The sequence below is a fragment of the Medicago truncatula genome, chromosome 4 (genome assembly GCF_003473485.1).
Source record: "Medicago truncatula cultivar Jemalong A17 chromosome 4, MtrunA17r5.0-ANR, whole genome shotgun sequence".
Lineage (NCBI taxonomy): Eukaryota > Viridiplantae > Streptophyta > Magnoliopsida > Fabales > Fabaceae > Medicago > Medicago truncatula.
This window is the reverse complement of record NC_053045.1, coordinates 56447794-56465412: the sequence shown is the minus strand read 5'-3', so window position 1 is coordinate 56465412 and position 17619 is coordinate 56447794. Positions and strand designations below refer to the sequence as shown.

At 32.7% G+C, this 17619-nt stretch overlaps 2 protein-coding genes across 2 annotated transcripts; both read right to left on the bottom strand.

Annotated features, from left to right (window-relative positions):
* Positions 1–6797: 6797 nt before the first annotated feature.
* LOC25480633 (sugar transport protein 7) lies at positions 6798–10333 on the bottom strand. Its single transcript, XM_013586902.3, has 4 exons — positions 10021–10333; positions 8673–8992; positions 7633–8259; positions 6798–7390 (listed from the first exon to the last, which is right to left on the bottom strand). Exons 1-4 carry the CDS (start codon positions 10145–10147, stop codon positions 6983–6985), a joined length of 1482 nt encoding a protein of 493 aa, XP_013442356.1. The 5' UTR covers positions 10148–10333; the 3' UTR covers positions 6798–6982.
* A 3421-nt stretch (positions 10334–13754) lies between these two features.
* On the bottom strand, positions 13755–16387 carry LOC112420951 (transmembrane 9 superfamily member 11). The gene is made up of 2 exons (XM_024780802.2): positions 16226–16387; positions 13755–16071 (listed from the first exon to the last, which is right to left on the bottom strand). Exon 2 carries the CDS (start codon positions 16047–16049, stop codon positions 14079–14081), a length of 1971 nt encoding a protein of 656 aa, XP_024636570.2. The 5' UTR covers positions 16050–16071; positions 16226–16387; the 3' UTR covers positions 13755–14078.
* Between the last annotated feature and the right edge of the window lie 1232 nt (positions 16388–17619).

Below are 17619 nucleotides of genomic sequence, written 5' to 3'. Positions count from 1 at the left end.
ATGAAAAATGTGTATAATCGTTACTTGGTCAAAAGTAACATCTTATATTTTCAAGACAAAAATTCTATTTATAAATTCCTTAATCATTATCCTGAGAGCACTGGTTAGCAAGATCCTTGATTTATTTCTGCAAAGTATATGAATAAAATAGATAAAAATACCAAACTGATTAGATGGTTCCCGATGTCTGACCGTATGAACGTGAGTTCCTTCTAATTGTATGGAATCCGGTCCTAAAAGTACCACTAGAAAAGAAGAAGAGATAAAAGTAGTACTCCAATTTAGGGGTGTTCAAAACCAAACCAACCCAATAGAAAAACCGCAAATCAAACCAACCCAAACTGAAACCGTAAAAAACCGCATTTGGTTTGGATGTATTCAGATCACTTTTTACTCAACCGCATAGTTTGGTTTGGTCTGCGGTTTTCATTTTACCAACCGAACCAAACCAAACCGCAACATAATAAAAACAATAATTAAAATTTATGTCACCTAGACCAATACTCATACAAATCAACGGAAACTTTTATAAAAAGATATATTTTTTCTCTTGTTAAGTTTTCTTCTTTTCTTTCTATTTAAAAAATGTATTTATGTGCTCCTTGAACTTTTAAGAATGATAAAATCTAAGTATTTACATTTCTTACATAATATAATTAATTTTTTTTCCAAATTTTTAATTTGGTTTATGTTGTTCGGTGAAAATGAAAATGTAAAGTGGAATAAAATTAAAAACATTGTCGGAACCTTGCTGAAAATATGTTGTATTTTACCTTTTTAACTCGATTTTAATGTTGCAAACAAAAAATTGTATTGTCTCAAAAAAACCGCACCAACTGATCCAAACAAACCGCATTTGTTTGGTTTGGTTCGGATTGTGCTTTAAGAGTCAACTGAACCAAACCAAATCGCATGCTTTTTTATCTTGCGGTTCGGATGACTTTTAACTTCAAAACTGAACCAAACCGCACCGCAAACACTCCTACTCCAATTCGATTCTTAATACATGTTGCATTTGAAGAAAATTTATGTTCCTATTTACATTTTTCTTTGACTAACTGTTTCTACTTGTTGTTTTCAAAGTTAAATGCAGTATTTATTATTGGTCTGTCAATAATACTTTTAGTTATCTATTGCAGAGAGGAAAATTAATGAAATGAGATAATAAATGATTAATGAAATTATTGAAAAAAAGTTATAAAAAAAGGGAAATGTTAAGCGGTGCACTCGGGACACTGGTTAAAGATACTAAAAAAAAGGAAATTTTATAGTATTTATTACATTGAAATTGTGTAATCAATCCATAAAAAGTAAAAAAATAACAAAATTTATTGATTTTATTTTTTTTTATAAGGCAAAAGCAAAATGACATAAGATAGAATAGTGCCCAACTAAATTGGTGCCCCACTCTAATCTTTTGCCAATTGCTCATATATATTATTAAAAAAAGGAAAAAATACATAAAAACTGGGGGGACATAAAACCTGACCCAGTTAAACCATGTGAATCAACCCTGACGGGTGGTAATACATCAATAAGAACAACACACAGTATTCAACCCTAATCAATTCTAACAAACGAACCAATCGGGCCTATAATTTGGCGAATGAAACAATCGTCAACACGAATTCGGATCACGTACCATCAACTCCCTGCAAAGCAGCAAGCATTAACGACTCTTTCGAGTACACACAGTCTCATTTCAATCTACGAAACCACGGACATTTGATAGGGGAGTGGCTTCGACCGCCAGCACGGAAATTAGCGAAACCACACACACCAACCATTACTGCGATCATCAACATAACAACAACCATTTCTGGCTCAACAACGGTACCGTAACCACCTTTAAAGGTTTGAAGTGAACCAGAGACAAACTGTCGTAAGCAGTATGGTTTATGAACCGACATCCAACACATATCAGATTCACGTACCAACCACCCCTGCAACCAAACAGCAAGCATCACAACCCTCTCGAGCTTCCCAATCCACGCCTAACATTTACACAACGTTGAAGGTGAAGGACACAAAACAAAGACTCCCATAAAAGAAACTTACTGAAACATGAACCAGTCTCACCGTAACATGGCTTCCGACAGCAACACACACGCAGCGGCCGCAAGAAGGAAAACGAAACAGATGCAAACCGAAACAACAAATCTAGCAAAGAATAGATCTACAGGAACCCAGTCACGGCGGCACGATTTGAACGAATCCAAACCGGCGGCGCTACCGTCGGACCAACACACGGTGCGCCTAGAGCTTGGACTCCCGACGAAGCCGTCGAGAGAACGGAGAGGTGATGCGGATGGCTTACCATTGTCTTGGTATGTCTAAAAAGTCAAAAAGCAGCATGTAAATAGGCAGAGAGGTTTTTTTTTTTTTTTTGTCAAGAAGCATAATTGTTAGAATTTCATCAATTATTGTAAAAAAAAAAAAAAAAAGAATTTCATCAATTAAGATTAATAAATGAAAATTTTGAGGTCTAAATTCTAGCCCCTACATATTGCGTTGTCCTTATCAGTTCAGTTGCGGTCACAGAAAATAAAATTGTACTATTTTTACGACTTACATTACTTTTTTTTGTACACTTTTTTTCTCTCGATAGGCCAATAGAACAGTTAAACATCAAGATGAGTCTGAAAGACAGATACCCACATCTTATTCCTCCTACTCATAATATATTATTAAAAGGGAAAATATATATACAAGAGGTGAGCCAAACCAAAACCCTCAAGGAAAAAAGAATAAGAAAACTGAAAAATGGCCCAAAAGAGAAGGTGTTGCTCAACCACCTTAGGTTCACTCTTAGATCGAGTCTTATAAGAACTGAGTTTGCTTAGTTCCGTCTTCTACTTCTTCGTTAGATAAGGCGTAAAGAGGACGTCAACATCTTTACCTTAAGGTTTTGTTTGGATTGGTGGTATTGGATGGAATGACATTATGTTCCTTTGTTTGGATATTTAAAAAAAGAATGGAATGTGATGGAACTTGATGGTTCCATTCCACCCTATTCCATCACTTACTCTCATCTTGCTTCCCCTCCAATTTGAAGGGTATGAGATGGAATGATATATTAACCTAATTAAATAATAAAGTATTTACTATTTTATCCTCATTTTATTTTTTATCCACATGCTATTTTCTTCTCCGTGCTATTTATTTGGCATGTATGATTCCCAGCTCCTTCAAAAAAGGCAAAATCCCAACCGAATGTATTTTTCTTGGTGATGTTTGTTTCGTATTTATATTTTTAACTTGTCTATGTGCTTCCAATTTTGCCCAGTACCTCATTCCTCAATTTTCATTTTGATCTTTTTTCTCGTTTTAATTTGTTTTGAGTTTAATCTTTGAAAACTAATGCATTGACTATCTTCTAAAGTTGCTCTTTTTTCTTACTTCAATTTTACGGATGCTTGTTTCAATTGTTTATTTTATTTTTATATAAAACATGTTGAACAATAATGGATTTTTTGAAATGCAAATAAATATTTTAAATAAAGTTTCATATACATATAAAAGAATAAACAATATAAATATATATTTATACGAACAAATCATTTTTATGAAATAAATATATTTTTGAAATACATTTCTTTTTTAAAGTATATTTTTTATTTATAGGGTAAAAATGGAATAAAAAGGTTATAATTTATGCTGTTCCGTTCACTTTCCAAACAATGAAATGATAATTTTATTCCTCTCCGTCGTAAAATACCCAAACAATAGAATGAAATCTCTATTCCATTCCGCTCCATTCCGTTCCATCAATCCAAACAGAGCCTAAGTAAGATATTTGCTAACAAGATCAAGTTTCTTATAAAGTTGCATATCAATATGTGCAACCACCTTTGTATGTTCCAAAGGCACACTTGCTTCTGTAGGAATGATAGTACCATGAGACTTGATCATCTTCATTTTCACTATTGGTTGTACACTACTTTTGTCACATATTAGTATTTCCTTTGTCCTAGTTTATAAGCACATCAGCACCATTTGAGATCCCTCCTATTTTTTTAATGAGAGATCTCCTTATTATAAGTTTTCTTTTAAATTATTAGATGTGTTTATTATTTGGTTTCAAACACGATCTTAATGAATAGTATCATTATTTTGTTTTAGAACATAAAAAGTCAATATTATATATATATATATATATATATATATCAATTAAATTATCTAATTTTTTTAATATATATGAAATACACTGTGCTTATAAAAGGTGATGGAAGGAGTATTGATGTATATAGCATAATTATAATTACAAAGGAAAGATAGTAAGAAAGGGAGTGTATACTGTAGAAAAGATACTATTGAATTGAAAAATGATATATCTAATATTACGAGGGAGTGTATATTATTGTAGAATGGAGGATGTTCTGTATTCACACATGCCTTATTGTAGAATGGTCGATTTCTGTTCGGTGGGGTATCAACATAAGTGGAGCCTAATCATGATAAGAACGCACCATGCATGAGACAGCAATATTACCATTATTTGTTTTTGTTGAAAGAATGCACGAGACAATAAATTTGAATGCACACAATTGAAAGAAGATATAAATGAGAGAAAAGGAGAAAACGAGAGTTCAGGGGCACAAGTAGCAGTATTTTTCACATATAATTAACATATGTGTGAGAAAATAAAAATCTGAAATGATTTTTTTTTAAAAATTTATAAAAAAAAACGTTATTGTAGATTGTAAAATATCGATCAAGATCGGTACAAAAAAAATATCAAAGATATCATTTTGTCAAATAATCTGGTGCTAGAGAAATTCACTTTAAAGATGGATAAGTGAGGTGTCTGAAGTTCGAACTCCGCCCCTACATTTATTGTGCATTATCCCTTATCAAATGAGCTAAGCTCACGAGAACTATCAAATATATCAATATTATTAGACATAAGTTATTAAAATCGAGCGATTAATAAACTCCATAAAAAATAATAGTTTAAAAGACCATATTTATCATACAAGGGAAAATTACTGATTTTTTTCCATAAAAATTGAAGGATTAACATAAAAAATGATTATTTGCCACCAAGCGCTTTTTGGTTGGATAGTAGACATAATTTTTTCTTAAAAAAAGTTATTGAAGTAATAATGTTGTCTGAAAATATGTTTTTTTTTTTTTGAAGGATGAAAATATGTAATTATTATTAAATTGTCTTTTTTTATATAAATGAATTTAATGTTTTTTTTAAGAGAATAAATGAATTTAACGTTGATTTTTCATATTCAAAGACAATTGATAGTATTAATAAAGAGTATAAATGAAAAAAAGTAATGAATACTTCTAGAAATTTGTAGATAATATTTTATTTAGGGATAAATATTTTTTTTTATAAATGATCTTATAATTAGGGACAAAGAGAGTATACACGGAGTACAACTTTTTACAATTAAGAAAAAAAAAAAATCTTTTTCAATCATACTCTCTTCTCTCCACTTAATTATGAAAACACACCTCCATTTATATTACATAATTTGAACTCAATTTTGAAAATTTTCGTATTATATAATTCAAAATATACTTATATAAGCTATAATCAGAACCCATTTAAATTCAACCTTTGCAAATTTTGTTTTTAAAAACAAAAAAATAATAAAGTAAAGATGATAAAATTTGTCAAATAGAATAAAAAAAATCACAAAAAGTTCTAAAAATCAAATGCATGTAATGCAATTTTTTTTCGAATTTTTCTGAGAATAAAGAAAAATTAAAAATAAAAAAAAAGAGTCCAAACAATAGAATTTTGGATTTCATGGGGCGGAGTCTCGTAAAGAGTTCTTTGATTATTTTTTTCCTCCAAGTTTATGGGTAAGTTTTAGATCAGTCCAATCAAGTAGCTTGAAAATCGAATTTTCAACTACAACATGGTGGGAATAACTAACAATGATCTGAAAACACATGGTTGGAGGTTAGGATGATTCTTAATCTGATTATCAATGCGGCAAACAGACACAACGTTTGTTCTAATATAATTTGGATTATATAATCTGAATCCTTAATTCTTGGCACAAGAGGGTGTATAGAGGATATTCGATTTTATAATCTGAAGAAGGAAAGAAAGAAAGAAAGAAAGAAAAAAAAAGGAGCACACCCTCGGCATGCTTCAAAGCAGTGTCTAAAGGGGGTGTTTGGATTGTTAAATCCGCACTACTTATTTTTTCGATTTTAGAATCCAAATTATTGAAAATGCATTTTTAGAGTTGATGATATTAATTGAATTTTTATATAACAATGGCAAGAATTTTCCAAACAACACAGACTTCTGCCTCATACTTACTACACAAGAGCTTGTTCCTGCAATTGCATAATCATCATCACTCAATATGGTAGATCATGTCTCACATCACAATCAATTTTAGATCATGCTTGGAACTCTTTTGGAACTTCATGGGAATTACAATACCTTTGAACACCATCATGGCGAACTTTGTAATATCAGGTATACCTATAATTCGTTATTTTGAACTATGAACCCTAGTCATAGTCCTCATGTATTATTATCACCAATATTTCTCATTGCCATACTGAATAGGGTGTCTACTTCATTCCTTATGTGTTTGAAAATTGAGATCACTACATGAACAATATATAAATATTTTGCTTTATTCCTTTTATGATCTAATTCAACATGCTCACTTTCCACTCATGTGTCTGGTTCTATGGGGGCAAAGAATGATTTTAAACGAATTGATTCCGGCCAAAAGTTAATTGAATGTAAAGTGAATTACGTTTGAATAATAAATTTGGCACTAAAAATCTTTTGTATCAACAAAAACTACATATTATAATTTCAAATCAGAATCAATTATAGAGTAAATGAAGGGCAAAGGATCGACATTGTATGAAAATTTCAATTATATAAGGCATCATTAGTAGCTTATAACATATGTAATTAATTATAGTCAAACTGCATCATCTGGCTCCCTGAAACTTTTTACCCTATAATGTATCTTCAGCTGTCTACAGTCTATGGTAGTATCCTTTTCCAAAACCAGTGTTTCTTCCACATAATTGCCATCTCTTCAATGGGAATTCCCTTAGTTTCAGGTAGGAACAAAACAACAAATATGGTCATGATGGTTATCCAGCCAGCAAAAAACAGGAAGATCCCAAACTTGAATGAACATAAAAGAGAAAGGAACGTCTGTGCGATTATGAAAGTGAAAAGAAGGTTTACAGCAACTGTTATACTCTGCCCTGCTGATCGGATTTCTAATGGAAATATCTCACTTGGGACTGTCCACCCTAGTGGCCCCCATGACCATCCAAATGCTAGAACAAATAGACAAATTGCAACTACTACTGACAATGAATAGCCTTTTGACAATTCTTGGTTGTCTCCAAACTTGATCCCCAAGATTATGGCAACTATGACCTGCTCATGTGAAAAATAAGAGTATAATCAATGAGTTTGCAAATAAAAATTGATCCACTCATTTGCAAGAGTCTTGACCTTTGCAAATTATCAGGGAAACTAGATTGCTATATCAAGAAAATGAGCCTCTCTTCCTACCATAAAAATAAATGGTAAATGGTGTACATATTCAACTTCTAGTATTATTATCCAAGTTATTGTGCGCATAATTGGAATTTTTATTAAAGAAAGAGTTCTCTAACCTGGCATATAATCATTTGTATTCCACCACTGATGAGTAGAGGCCTTCTCCCCAATCTATCTACGATTGCAATAGAAATGAATGTTGATAATAGAAGAACTCCCCCAGTCAAGGCCGAGGAGTAGAGAGACGCGTCTTTGCCAAATCCCATGCTTTGAAATAGCACGGGAGCATAAAAGAGAATTGAATTTATGCCGGTAAGAATCTGGAACGCTGGCATGCATATAGCCATGACCAGCTCTGGCCTGTATCGTTTTTCAAGTATGTTCCGGAAAGGGTGCTTTATTGAGTTTGCCAACTCACTTGCTTCAACCATATCTTGGAACTCAGCATCAACATCCTTTGTTCCTCTGAGTTTTTCAAGGACCTTCCTTCCTTTTTCCTTTGATCCTCGTTCTATTAAGCTATTTGGAGTCTCCGGAATAAGTATTCCTCCAACAGTCATCAAAACCGCTGGTATTGCAGCAAGTCCAAGGGACAGCCTCCACCCCCATGGCTTAATATTGCGTGTTCCAAAATTGATCATATTTGCTGCAAAAATGCCAAGTGTGGTTGCAACTTGAAACATCATGTTTAGGCCTCCTCGTAGGTGTGTTGGCGCCATCTCTGACAAGTAAAGAGGAATCGCCTTCAAAAGAAACATCAAGATTCAGGAGGAAAGGAATAACTATAGTAATTTCTCAACTGTAAGGTATAACTGTATTATCTTCTAACTCAAACATACTTTATTGAACCATTCACTGTGTCATCTCATTGCTACTTTTTTTCTTGTAAAATTTTATGAACCCGCCTAATCAACAGCGTAAGTATATTAGTTGTTACATAAGTATTTTCTTCAGGTTTGAACCCTGATCCTTTAACTCCATAAAACCTTATCTCAAATCAATTGAATGTTTGATACTTTGGTTATCTAGACTTTAGAGCTTGGCTGTACACACGAATTAGTTGTTTGATTGCTCTTTTTATATACCAATGTTTTACATAAAAAAAAAAGTTTGTATTTGCATAAGAATCTAAAGGTTATAGGAAAACTTTCACTACCTGATCTCCAAAACCAATGCCTACACCAAGCAGAATTCGACCTATGATAAGCATTCCTAGATTAGCAGCTGCAGCATTCAGAATTGATCCGATGAGAAAACTGATACCACCAACTATGATACTTATTTTCCGTCCATATTTCCTTGTAATCGTAGATGCCACCAAGGATGCAACTAAACCAGAAATGTATAAAACAGAGGTAAATGCTGCAAGGACCTGATTGTTATACTTGCAGTAGTTGTTTTCATGTGCGTGCATTTTTTGTTTGTATACTGATGGGAAAAACTTAAGAAGAAAGTCATCCATAGAAGTAACTCCTCCTGTTAACCATGATACATGCATCAATGTTTCGATAAATGGCTGTAAAGATTATTCTTATTTACATATTCTGACAAGAAAAATGGTAATATGTACAATGACGCATGCTTATTTCGATAAAAGCATATAGTCACTGAGATAGCTGTGTATTCAATCTTAATTCTCAAGTGCTAAACTAAACTCTCAAATTGATTAATGGAAAAGGGGAGATATCTATGAACGTGAATAAGTTACAGACAATAATAGCCATTTAGACATCATATCTTGACTTAAATTCTTAACATAACGAGTATATTAATGTTTACACTTACATTGTTTTTAATTTAGTAAATTCTTGGCCTAATAGATACATGCCTAGTCCCAAAACTTGATTTGAATCAAATTTAACTGCATCATATCATTTGTATGATAACGTTAATTTAACATTATCATACAAATGATATAATGCAATTAAATTTGGAAGGTCAGAATCAAAATAATTGATACCACTATCATGCGATTTGATGCAAGGTTTGTTAATTTACCATTACAGTTAATTTTTTTAAAAAAATTTTTATGAAGTGAATCTGCCTGGATCTGGTTTTAATCTGGGGGAACTGCATCTTAGTATAAGGGATGGTGGATTTAAACACTTCAAATTGGTATATAAACAAGACTGCAGAACGAAGAAAGAACTGATTGAAAAGTTGCATAATCTTTCTAAGACATAAATCATGCAATAGTTTAAATATCAAACTTGAAATTGAACTGACGAGACCTTCAAGTCATGGTTCATTTGCCTTAAAGCATTTAAACATAGATGAAACTGTGGTTGAACGGTTCAAATAACTGAACAATGGACAATGGCAGTTAACTTCGGTTTGATTTTTAAAGAACACAGAATGTTTAACACATGCATTTCTCTTTTCACCTTCTTTCCTGCAGTTTCATCTTTCAATCACAGTAAGTTTTTATATTGTGTAATAAAATTCTTATTCAAGATAATGGATTATAGAAGAAGCTAAAAGTGAAGGTGGAAATAGTGCAGAACCTGAAATACCAACATCATAGCCAAATAGAGACCCTCCAGTGGCAGCAACAATGCAAGCAAGGATGACATGAACTGTGACTCTCCCATTGTATTGATCTGCCCTCACCTTAGCCACACCATCCTCCATTTCTTGAAGTCTCTCCTTTCTCAGAGCTAGAGAACTATCTTAATATCTTAGCATGTAAAGGTAAATACATTTTTTGGCTTTTCAGGGATATACATCACTCTCATGCTTTGTTGGCTTCCACTAAATCATGTGGATTTCATACCAATTTTATTGGTTTCATATAAGTTTTTTACTAAGAAAAACAAGTGTGTTTGTGTGTCAGAGAGTGTACTACGAAAGCAATTTTTTTACAAAAAATAGTATCCCACCCTTTTAATTTTGATTTCAATTGTATCATTTAATTAATATTATTCGCATAATTTCTAAGTTAATTATTTCCACTTTATATTTATGTTAATGGTAAAAATATCAATATTTTTTTGGTACAAAAGTATACCAATATTTAATAAAAGAACTATTTTATATGCGCTTTCATTTATATACACTTTTAAATATTGTGAAATAGTCAAATGATTTATCTAGTGTATAAAATTAAAAAACATAACAAATTCTTGTACCAATAAAGTAGTCAAGTTAATTTTTTTTTTTTTTTTTTTTTTTTTTTACAAATAGTCAAGTAAAACTTTGAATTGTCGGTTTAAGTTTTTTTTTTTTTATCATTATCTTATCATACACTATAAGAATTTAATAATGGAAAATGCTAGATATCAAGAATGATTTTATAAGAAAAATTTAAGAATGATATGGCACAATAATCACCTTTAGATTTCAGTCTCATTTATTAATCTTTCATAAAAAACAGATACATAACACCCACCACCCCATGATTTTCGGCCAGGCTGAGATTTTATTGGTTAACATTAATTTCAGGACTATTTCTTGATAAAATCTAAGGGTGATTATTCTGCCATGTCATTCTTAAAATTTTCTTGAAAAAATCTTTCTTGATATATAGCATTGCTCTTTAATAATATCACTATTTAATGTCTCTAAAAATAATCACTATTTAATAAAACAATGAGTGTTAGTTTTTTGCCTGCAGCATTTGTTGATTTCTTTTATTTATTATACTAACTTCTTTTTGACCTGTGGTAAAGGTATATTTTCTTTCTTTAAATGGTAAAACAAACAAATCAATGCAGAAAAAAGATTGTTTTTTGCTTTTCCCCCACTAAAGGAATGGCTTTCCTGCCATTTTGTTTTGGTCAATCTTTGTTTTTTTATAATGTTTTTTCATTTAGAATACGAGGTTCAAATATTCGGAAACATAGTTCAATTGATAATGATAATGTATTGTAATATATAAAAGTTGATATTTAAACTTCATATTCATCACTTATTCATCATAAAAGGAAAATTCTAAATGCTAGATTACTTGATTAAAAAAATGGGGGCCATATATGTTTTGTCAATATGCTAAGGTGAGTAGAAGCAATAATGCAGAAACATAAATTGAAGCTTTGTTCTCAACAGGCAATTTGGGTGTCCTTAGATAAGTAAGAGGTAGTTAGCATGTGCTTACATAGTTGTTGCATTATTGTTTGGTACGTTTGTCTTGTCCATCGTAAACGGATATTCTTTTCTCTAAAATCAAAATTCACATGCACCGAGTATTAAGAAGGGAAAATTGTTTGGTTTGAACCTGTGTTCCATTATTATATCAAACATTTCTGCAGTTTTTTTTGACATACGAATTATATAAGGGATTCACAAAAAATATTCTATTAAGATCATTGAGTTCGTGTGAAAAATATGACCTTTTTTTTTTCTAAATTTGAAAAATCAATGACTTTAAATAAGATGTTTATGGACTATATATAGACTATATTGTAGTTAAAGAAATATTTCCTATGGATATAAAAAGGAACGAGATCATACTCTTTATATGTCATTTGTAACAAAAAAAAACAATACTCTTTATGTGTCATTTAAGATAATTGAGTGATTAATCTAAATAAATTCCAATGGAAGGTCTTCATATCCGATTTATTAGCATCCACATCCCTTTTGCATGCTCTCTAATTTTTTGGATACACAAATTATGGAATGAGGGAGAAGGAGAGAGTGAGGGGAAGGAGATGATAACATGTGATATTAAAAAATATGGTTGATTCAAATGAATATTCATAGTTTTTCTTTTTTTTTTAAGAAATGATGAGTATTCATAGTTAAAATTGTGGTTAATTCAAATATATGATTAACCGTGTCCGCAACTTCACAATGTTTAACATGATCTAATTAACCATATATTCAATTTAATTAACTACAATTTAACATTTGATTAATAAGGTGTTGCATATAAAACAACTGAGTGTCTTTAAAATATTTTTGTGTTACAAATACCAAGCCTTATAAAACAAATCCGAAACACCAACAAATTCCGTTAATAATAGAGAGATGCACCCAACCAACTTTTCAACAACTAATAATTCCTTGCTTGCAGCAGATTAAATCAAAGTTTTTTATTTATTTATTTATAGATAGACGAAATGGTAAAGCCATTGTAAACTTACACACATAAGTGGAGGTATCAAAGTTCGAACCCCAGTCATGACATCTGATCTAACAATCTCGATGTTTTGTCAGTTGAGCTACGACTTGTGGATGATTAAATCAAAATTTTAAATAAGTCATTTATTTTTAGGAAAAATCCGTAGCAAGTTAGTCATTTATTATGTTTAAAACATCAACAGTATTGGACCAAATTTTAATTTTTTGATGCGACAAAAAGTATTCTTTGACTGTTTAAAATGGTAAACTATATCTACAGACTACAATTCATTAGGATAATATGTAAATTACATCATAATTTTTTTATCTTGGACTCTGACATTGTTTTTGTCTGCGAAGGTCTAATTGTGTAAAATTACATTCCTCTTCTGCAAATGTCATTGCATTTCTTAGTTTCCAAATACTCCAGGCGAAACCATGACCACGGATATCCTTTCACAAAGCACCAGCCGGCGGCCTCCGTAAAAGTAAAAGTCCCAAATTGATCTAGGTCAATCACCTCATCCATTCGGCGTCGTCACTTTAATCCCCAGCCACCCAAACCCATTCAAAGAATGGACAAACAAAACACAAACGACTAACTGATCCCTCTAGACACCCTCCAACACGAAGACAATCATCCTCGCCAAGGATACCTCTTTTGAACAAATAATCCTTTGTAGGAAATTGATTACACATAAACTCCTCCATGCAAATATAGTTTTAATGGAACTGGTATATTCCAGATGAGAGAATTATACTGAAAATCTGCAACATCTCTTTACCGGTAGCAATTGGTAACCTTTCTAAATTTGTTAACAAGTATAGACTAAGTTATAAATTTAAAAGTTCAAAGACCCTAATTACAAGTTATCTAAATATTCAGAGATCTCTTTAAAATAATCGTTTAAAGACCTAATACAATTACAATGCATAAATAAATTCAAGAATCCAATTGTACATTTTTTAATTAAAAAAATATATTAATAAATTTCCAAATAATTCAAAGACCTCAAATAATTAAACTTATTTTTTAAAACCTGGCAAATAATTAGAGTGTTCTTTTGGCTTTTTGCCCCTCCGCAGTTAGTTTCCCAGAAGAGTTTTTCCAATAACAATTGAAACCCAGAATGGGAAAATATTATCTGAACACTACAAGAGTAAGTAGAACAACCAATAAAGATCAAATATTGTTTTTTATTTTATTTTTCAAGAGAGCAAACAATTGCAAGGATAAAACGACTAGTGCATGCAATGTCATGAATCTCTTAATTGCATTCCCCAACTTAAACAGCCAAAGTACATTATAAACTTCAGAATGCCAACTTAATAATGCAGTTATATTATATCTAACAATGAAATAAGCAAAACTGGACAACATTATTCCCCTATAAAATTTTCTATGCTCCCTAATATAATGAAATGAAATAAAATAACATATAGATTGAAAATTTCCAAAGGGTCCTCATGATAGAAACAGATCTCTGTAGAGCTAAAGTCCTCAATCCAACTTCACTGAAGAAAACAAGTAATACACGAACCAGAATGAAGAGAGGAACCCAACTGTGCCTGTCACCAACATGATTGCTAGAACCATGAAGAGTGAGTATCCCAAGTACAGAGTTGCAGAAACAGGTCCACTCAGATTCTTGAGATCAAATACAAGATAGTTTATGGAATACAAAAAGATGTACAGTGCAACAGAACCAGAGGCAAAGAATGATTTCCACCACCATCTCCAATCCTCCACACAGAGGTGCATGTAAGTTAGAACAAGGGATACCTCAGCACAAACCACCACAAGAAGGATCAAAACAATGAAGAGAAACCCAAAAACATAGTAAACACGGCCCATCCAAATGCTGGACATGATAAAGAAGAGCTCAATGAAAAGGGTTCCAAAGGGAAGGGTGCCAGCACCTAGAACTAAAAGCCACGACGGATACCGCTGCTGAGGAATTTCTCTAGGGATTTGGTTGGTTCTAACAGGATACTCAAGGTGAGGTGCCTTTGCTCCAAAGTAGCCACCAACAAGTGTAAGTGGGACAGAAATGCAGAACCAAAGCAAAAGCAATATAACAAAAAGTGAAAATGGAATGGCTCCTGTACTTTGGCTTCCCCATAATAGGAAGTTCAATATTGTGAGGATGAAGAAGGCAATACCGGGGAAGAAACAGGCAGCTTTCCATGCAACTGAAACCCAACCCTTCTGATCGCCGCACGCGAGTGTTCTCCACAGTCGAACTGAAACATAACCAGCAGCAATACCAAGTATCATGTAGAAAAACAGCATACCTGTGATAAGTGTTCCGCGGGAGGCCGGTGACATGAATCCAAGTGCAGCAAACAATATTGTCACGACAGCCATCCCAAGAATCTGAACTCCATCACCAACCATTATACACAACAAAGAAGGATTTGATGGGGCACGGAAAACATCCCCCACCACAAGCTTCCAACCAGATAACTCCTCATTCATCTGTGCTTGAGCTTCCTTATCAAGCTCCTCGTAACTGGCCAGATCCCTCCTAACAGTTCTCAAGAAGATAACAAGAACAATACCAGCAAGGAAAGTGATCACCATCAACGAATTGAGGATCGAGAACCAATGGACTTTGGCTCCCTCCATCTTCAAGTAAGCATCCCATCTAGATGGCCACTTGATATCACTCTCCTCAAACGTTACCTCATAGGTAAACGCAAGCGGTTGGCCTTCTTTAATAGGCATTGCCACAGTCGATGGATCACATTTAATAGGGGACGGGTATTTTTCATACATTTTCAAGTTTTTAACAGAATTAGCATTATGCATAATACTACAAGGTATAACCTCAAACCCAACAACCATGTACCCCGGCTTCTCGGATCCTTCCTTAACAGGAGGAATCATCTCAGCCGCATCACCGGTTCCCATAACACGAGCCACATTGGTCTCCTCATATTTATGGACAAGAACATTAAACCTAAGATGGTTGAACAAATAATACACATCCTGAATCTTAATACCAACAGGGTACCCAGTCCATCTCAAAAAGTACTCATCTTTCTTCGTGAAACGAATAGCAGGTAAATTATCAAGTATAAGATTAACTTGATACATCTCATCAATCCTCTTTTTCAAGATCTTGAACTGATCATCAGACAATTTATCAACTTGGCACAAAAACACCTCAGACTCATTAGTGAACATCTTAAACCTATAAGGCGAATTCTCGATCCGATCCCCCATGAGAAGCTCACCTAGATTCTCAGCACTATCCTTAACACCCCCTTGAGGTTTACAAAAAGGTAAACTATAATAACTAAATGGCATTTCAGTATCAATTGAAGTGATAGAATTCACCTTCACCGACAATTCATCACCAATTGCATAATTGTGAGGGTAACTACCCGGAAGGTAGAAACCATACCCTGATTGAAACACCAAACAAATAGCCATGACACAGAATTTGAATTTGTGTAAAGACTCCATTTTTAAACAATTTGCGTCAGATCTGAAAGACCCGGATAAAGAAAACGTCAAAAAATCGAAAAAAACAAGTAAATAACAGAATAATTTATAACGAATTTCACAGTTCAAGCATGAAGAATGCAAAACATTGAATGAAAAAAGAATGCAAATGCGTAGAAATTTTGAAATGAACTAACCTTAGATTTGAGTGAGAATTGAGATTTAGAGCATAAGAAGAGAATGGGAATCTTAAATTGAAGGAAAAGGTAATGCGGAACGATGTCGTGCAGGCACCGACGTTGAAGCGTGGGACTCACTCACTGCACATTTATATATTTGCTACTACCCTTCTCGTTTCTTTTTATCATGAGATTCTTATGAGTTACTTTTTCTTGAATGAGTAAATGACTATGATACCCTTCAATTTTATTTACTTTGTGTTTAGGGTACACGATTAAGTTTTGTCTATAGGTACATAAAGGGTTGGAAATTGAAGTTATGGTGTTATAAATGAAAACATTTAAAGTTGTCGGTTTCGGGGTGGGTTGCTTCGTTGTGGTGTCGGTTGGCTTAAACATGACGATCGAAGTGAAATTTAAATTTATAAAAATAGTAAGATGTTATTGATTGTTGTTGTTACGATGCTCTTTTGGCATTGTCGGTGTAACGGGTATTATTAGGATGTATTGTTTACGTGTTCATCACTTTGCGTGTTGCGTTATCATCACAAATATCATGCTCCTACACTCTTTTCTTATTTTGAATAATCTCTCACATGTTTTTAAGAGATTCACTCAAATCGTTACGCTTCAACTAACTGACAATAAAGTTCAGTGACCCACGTAGAGTCTTATCATTTGAAATATTTTGTTTAATCGTCAAGCCACCATAACTTCAATTTTAATTTTTTTATTACGAGATTCATGAGTGCTCCTTTTCTCAATTTTTTTTACTTGTGTTTAGGATACATAACTTAAGTTTTGTTTATCTATGGGTACACAAACGATTAGAAATTAAAGTTATGGTGTCAGGACGAATGGAAACGTGTTAAGTAGTTGGTCTTGAGACGGGTCACTTTAGTGTGTTGTTTGTTGACTTAAACATGACGATCAGAGTGAATTTATTAAAAGTCAGGAGAGGCTAGTGATTATTGTTTTCACGATGCTCTCTTGGCATCACCACTGTAATCAGTATTCTTAGGATGTATTGATTTACGTGTTTTCCACTTTGTGTGTTGAGTTATCATCATAATATCTTGCTCTTGCACTCTTCTCTTATTTTGGATAATCTCTCTCATATTGTTAAGAGATTCGCTCTAATCGCATAAGCCAACTGAAATAAAGTCAAGTGGCCCACTTAAAATGATTTGTCCATTCGTAAAGCCGTCATAACTTAATTTCTTATTATTCGTGTACGGATTCACAAAACTTAAACTGTGTAACGTATATACCACATTAACATCTCAGTATCTTCTACCTTTATCATAATTTTTATGATATACTAAGAAAAATAGATAGTAAAATTTAATTAATTACACTATACTAGTACTTTACTGGTACTAGTGTAAAAATCAGTCTCTTGTGTAAAAAAC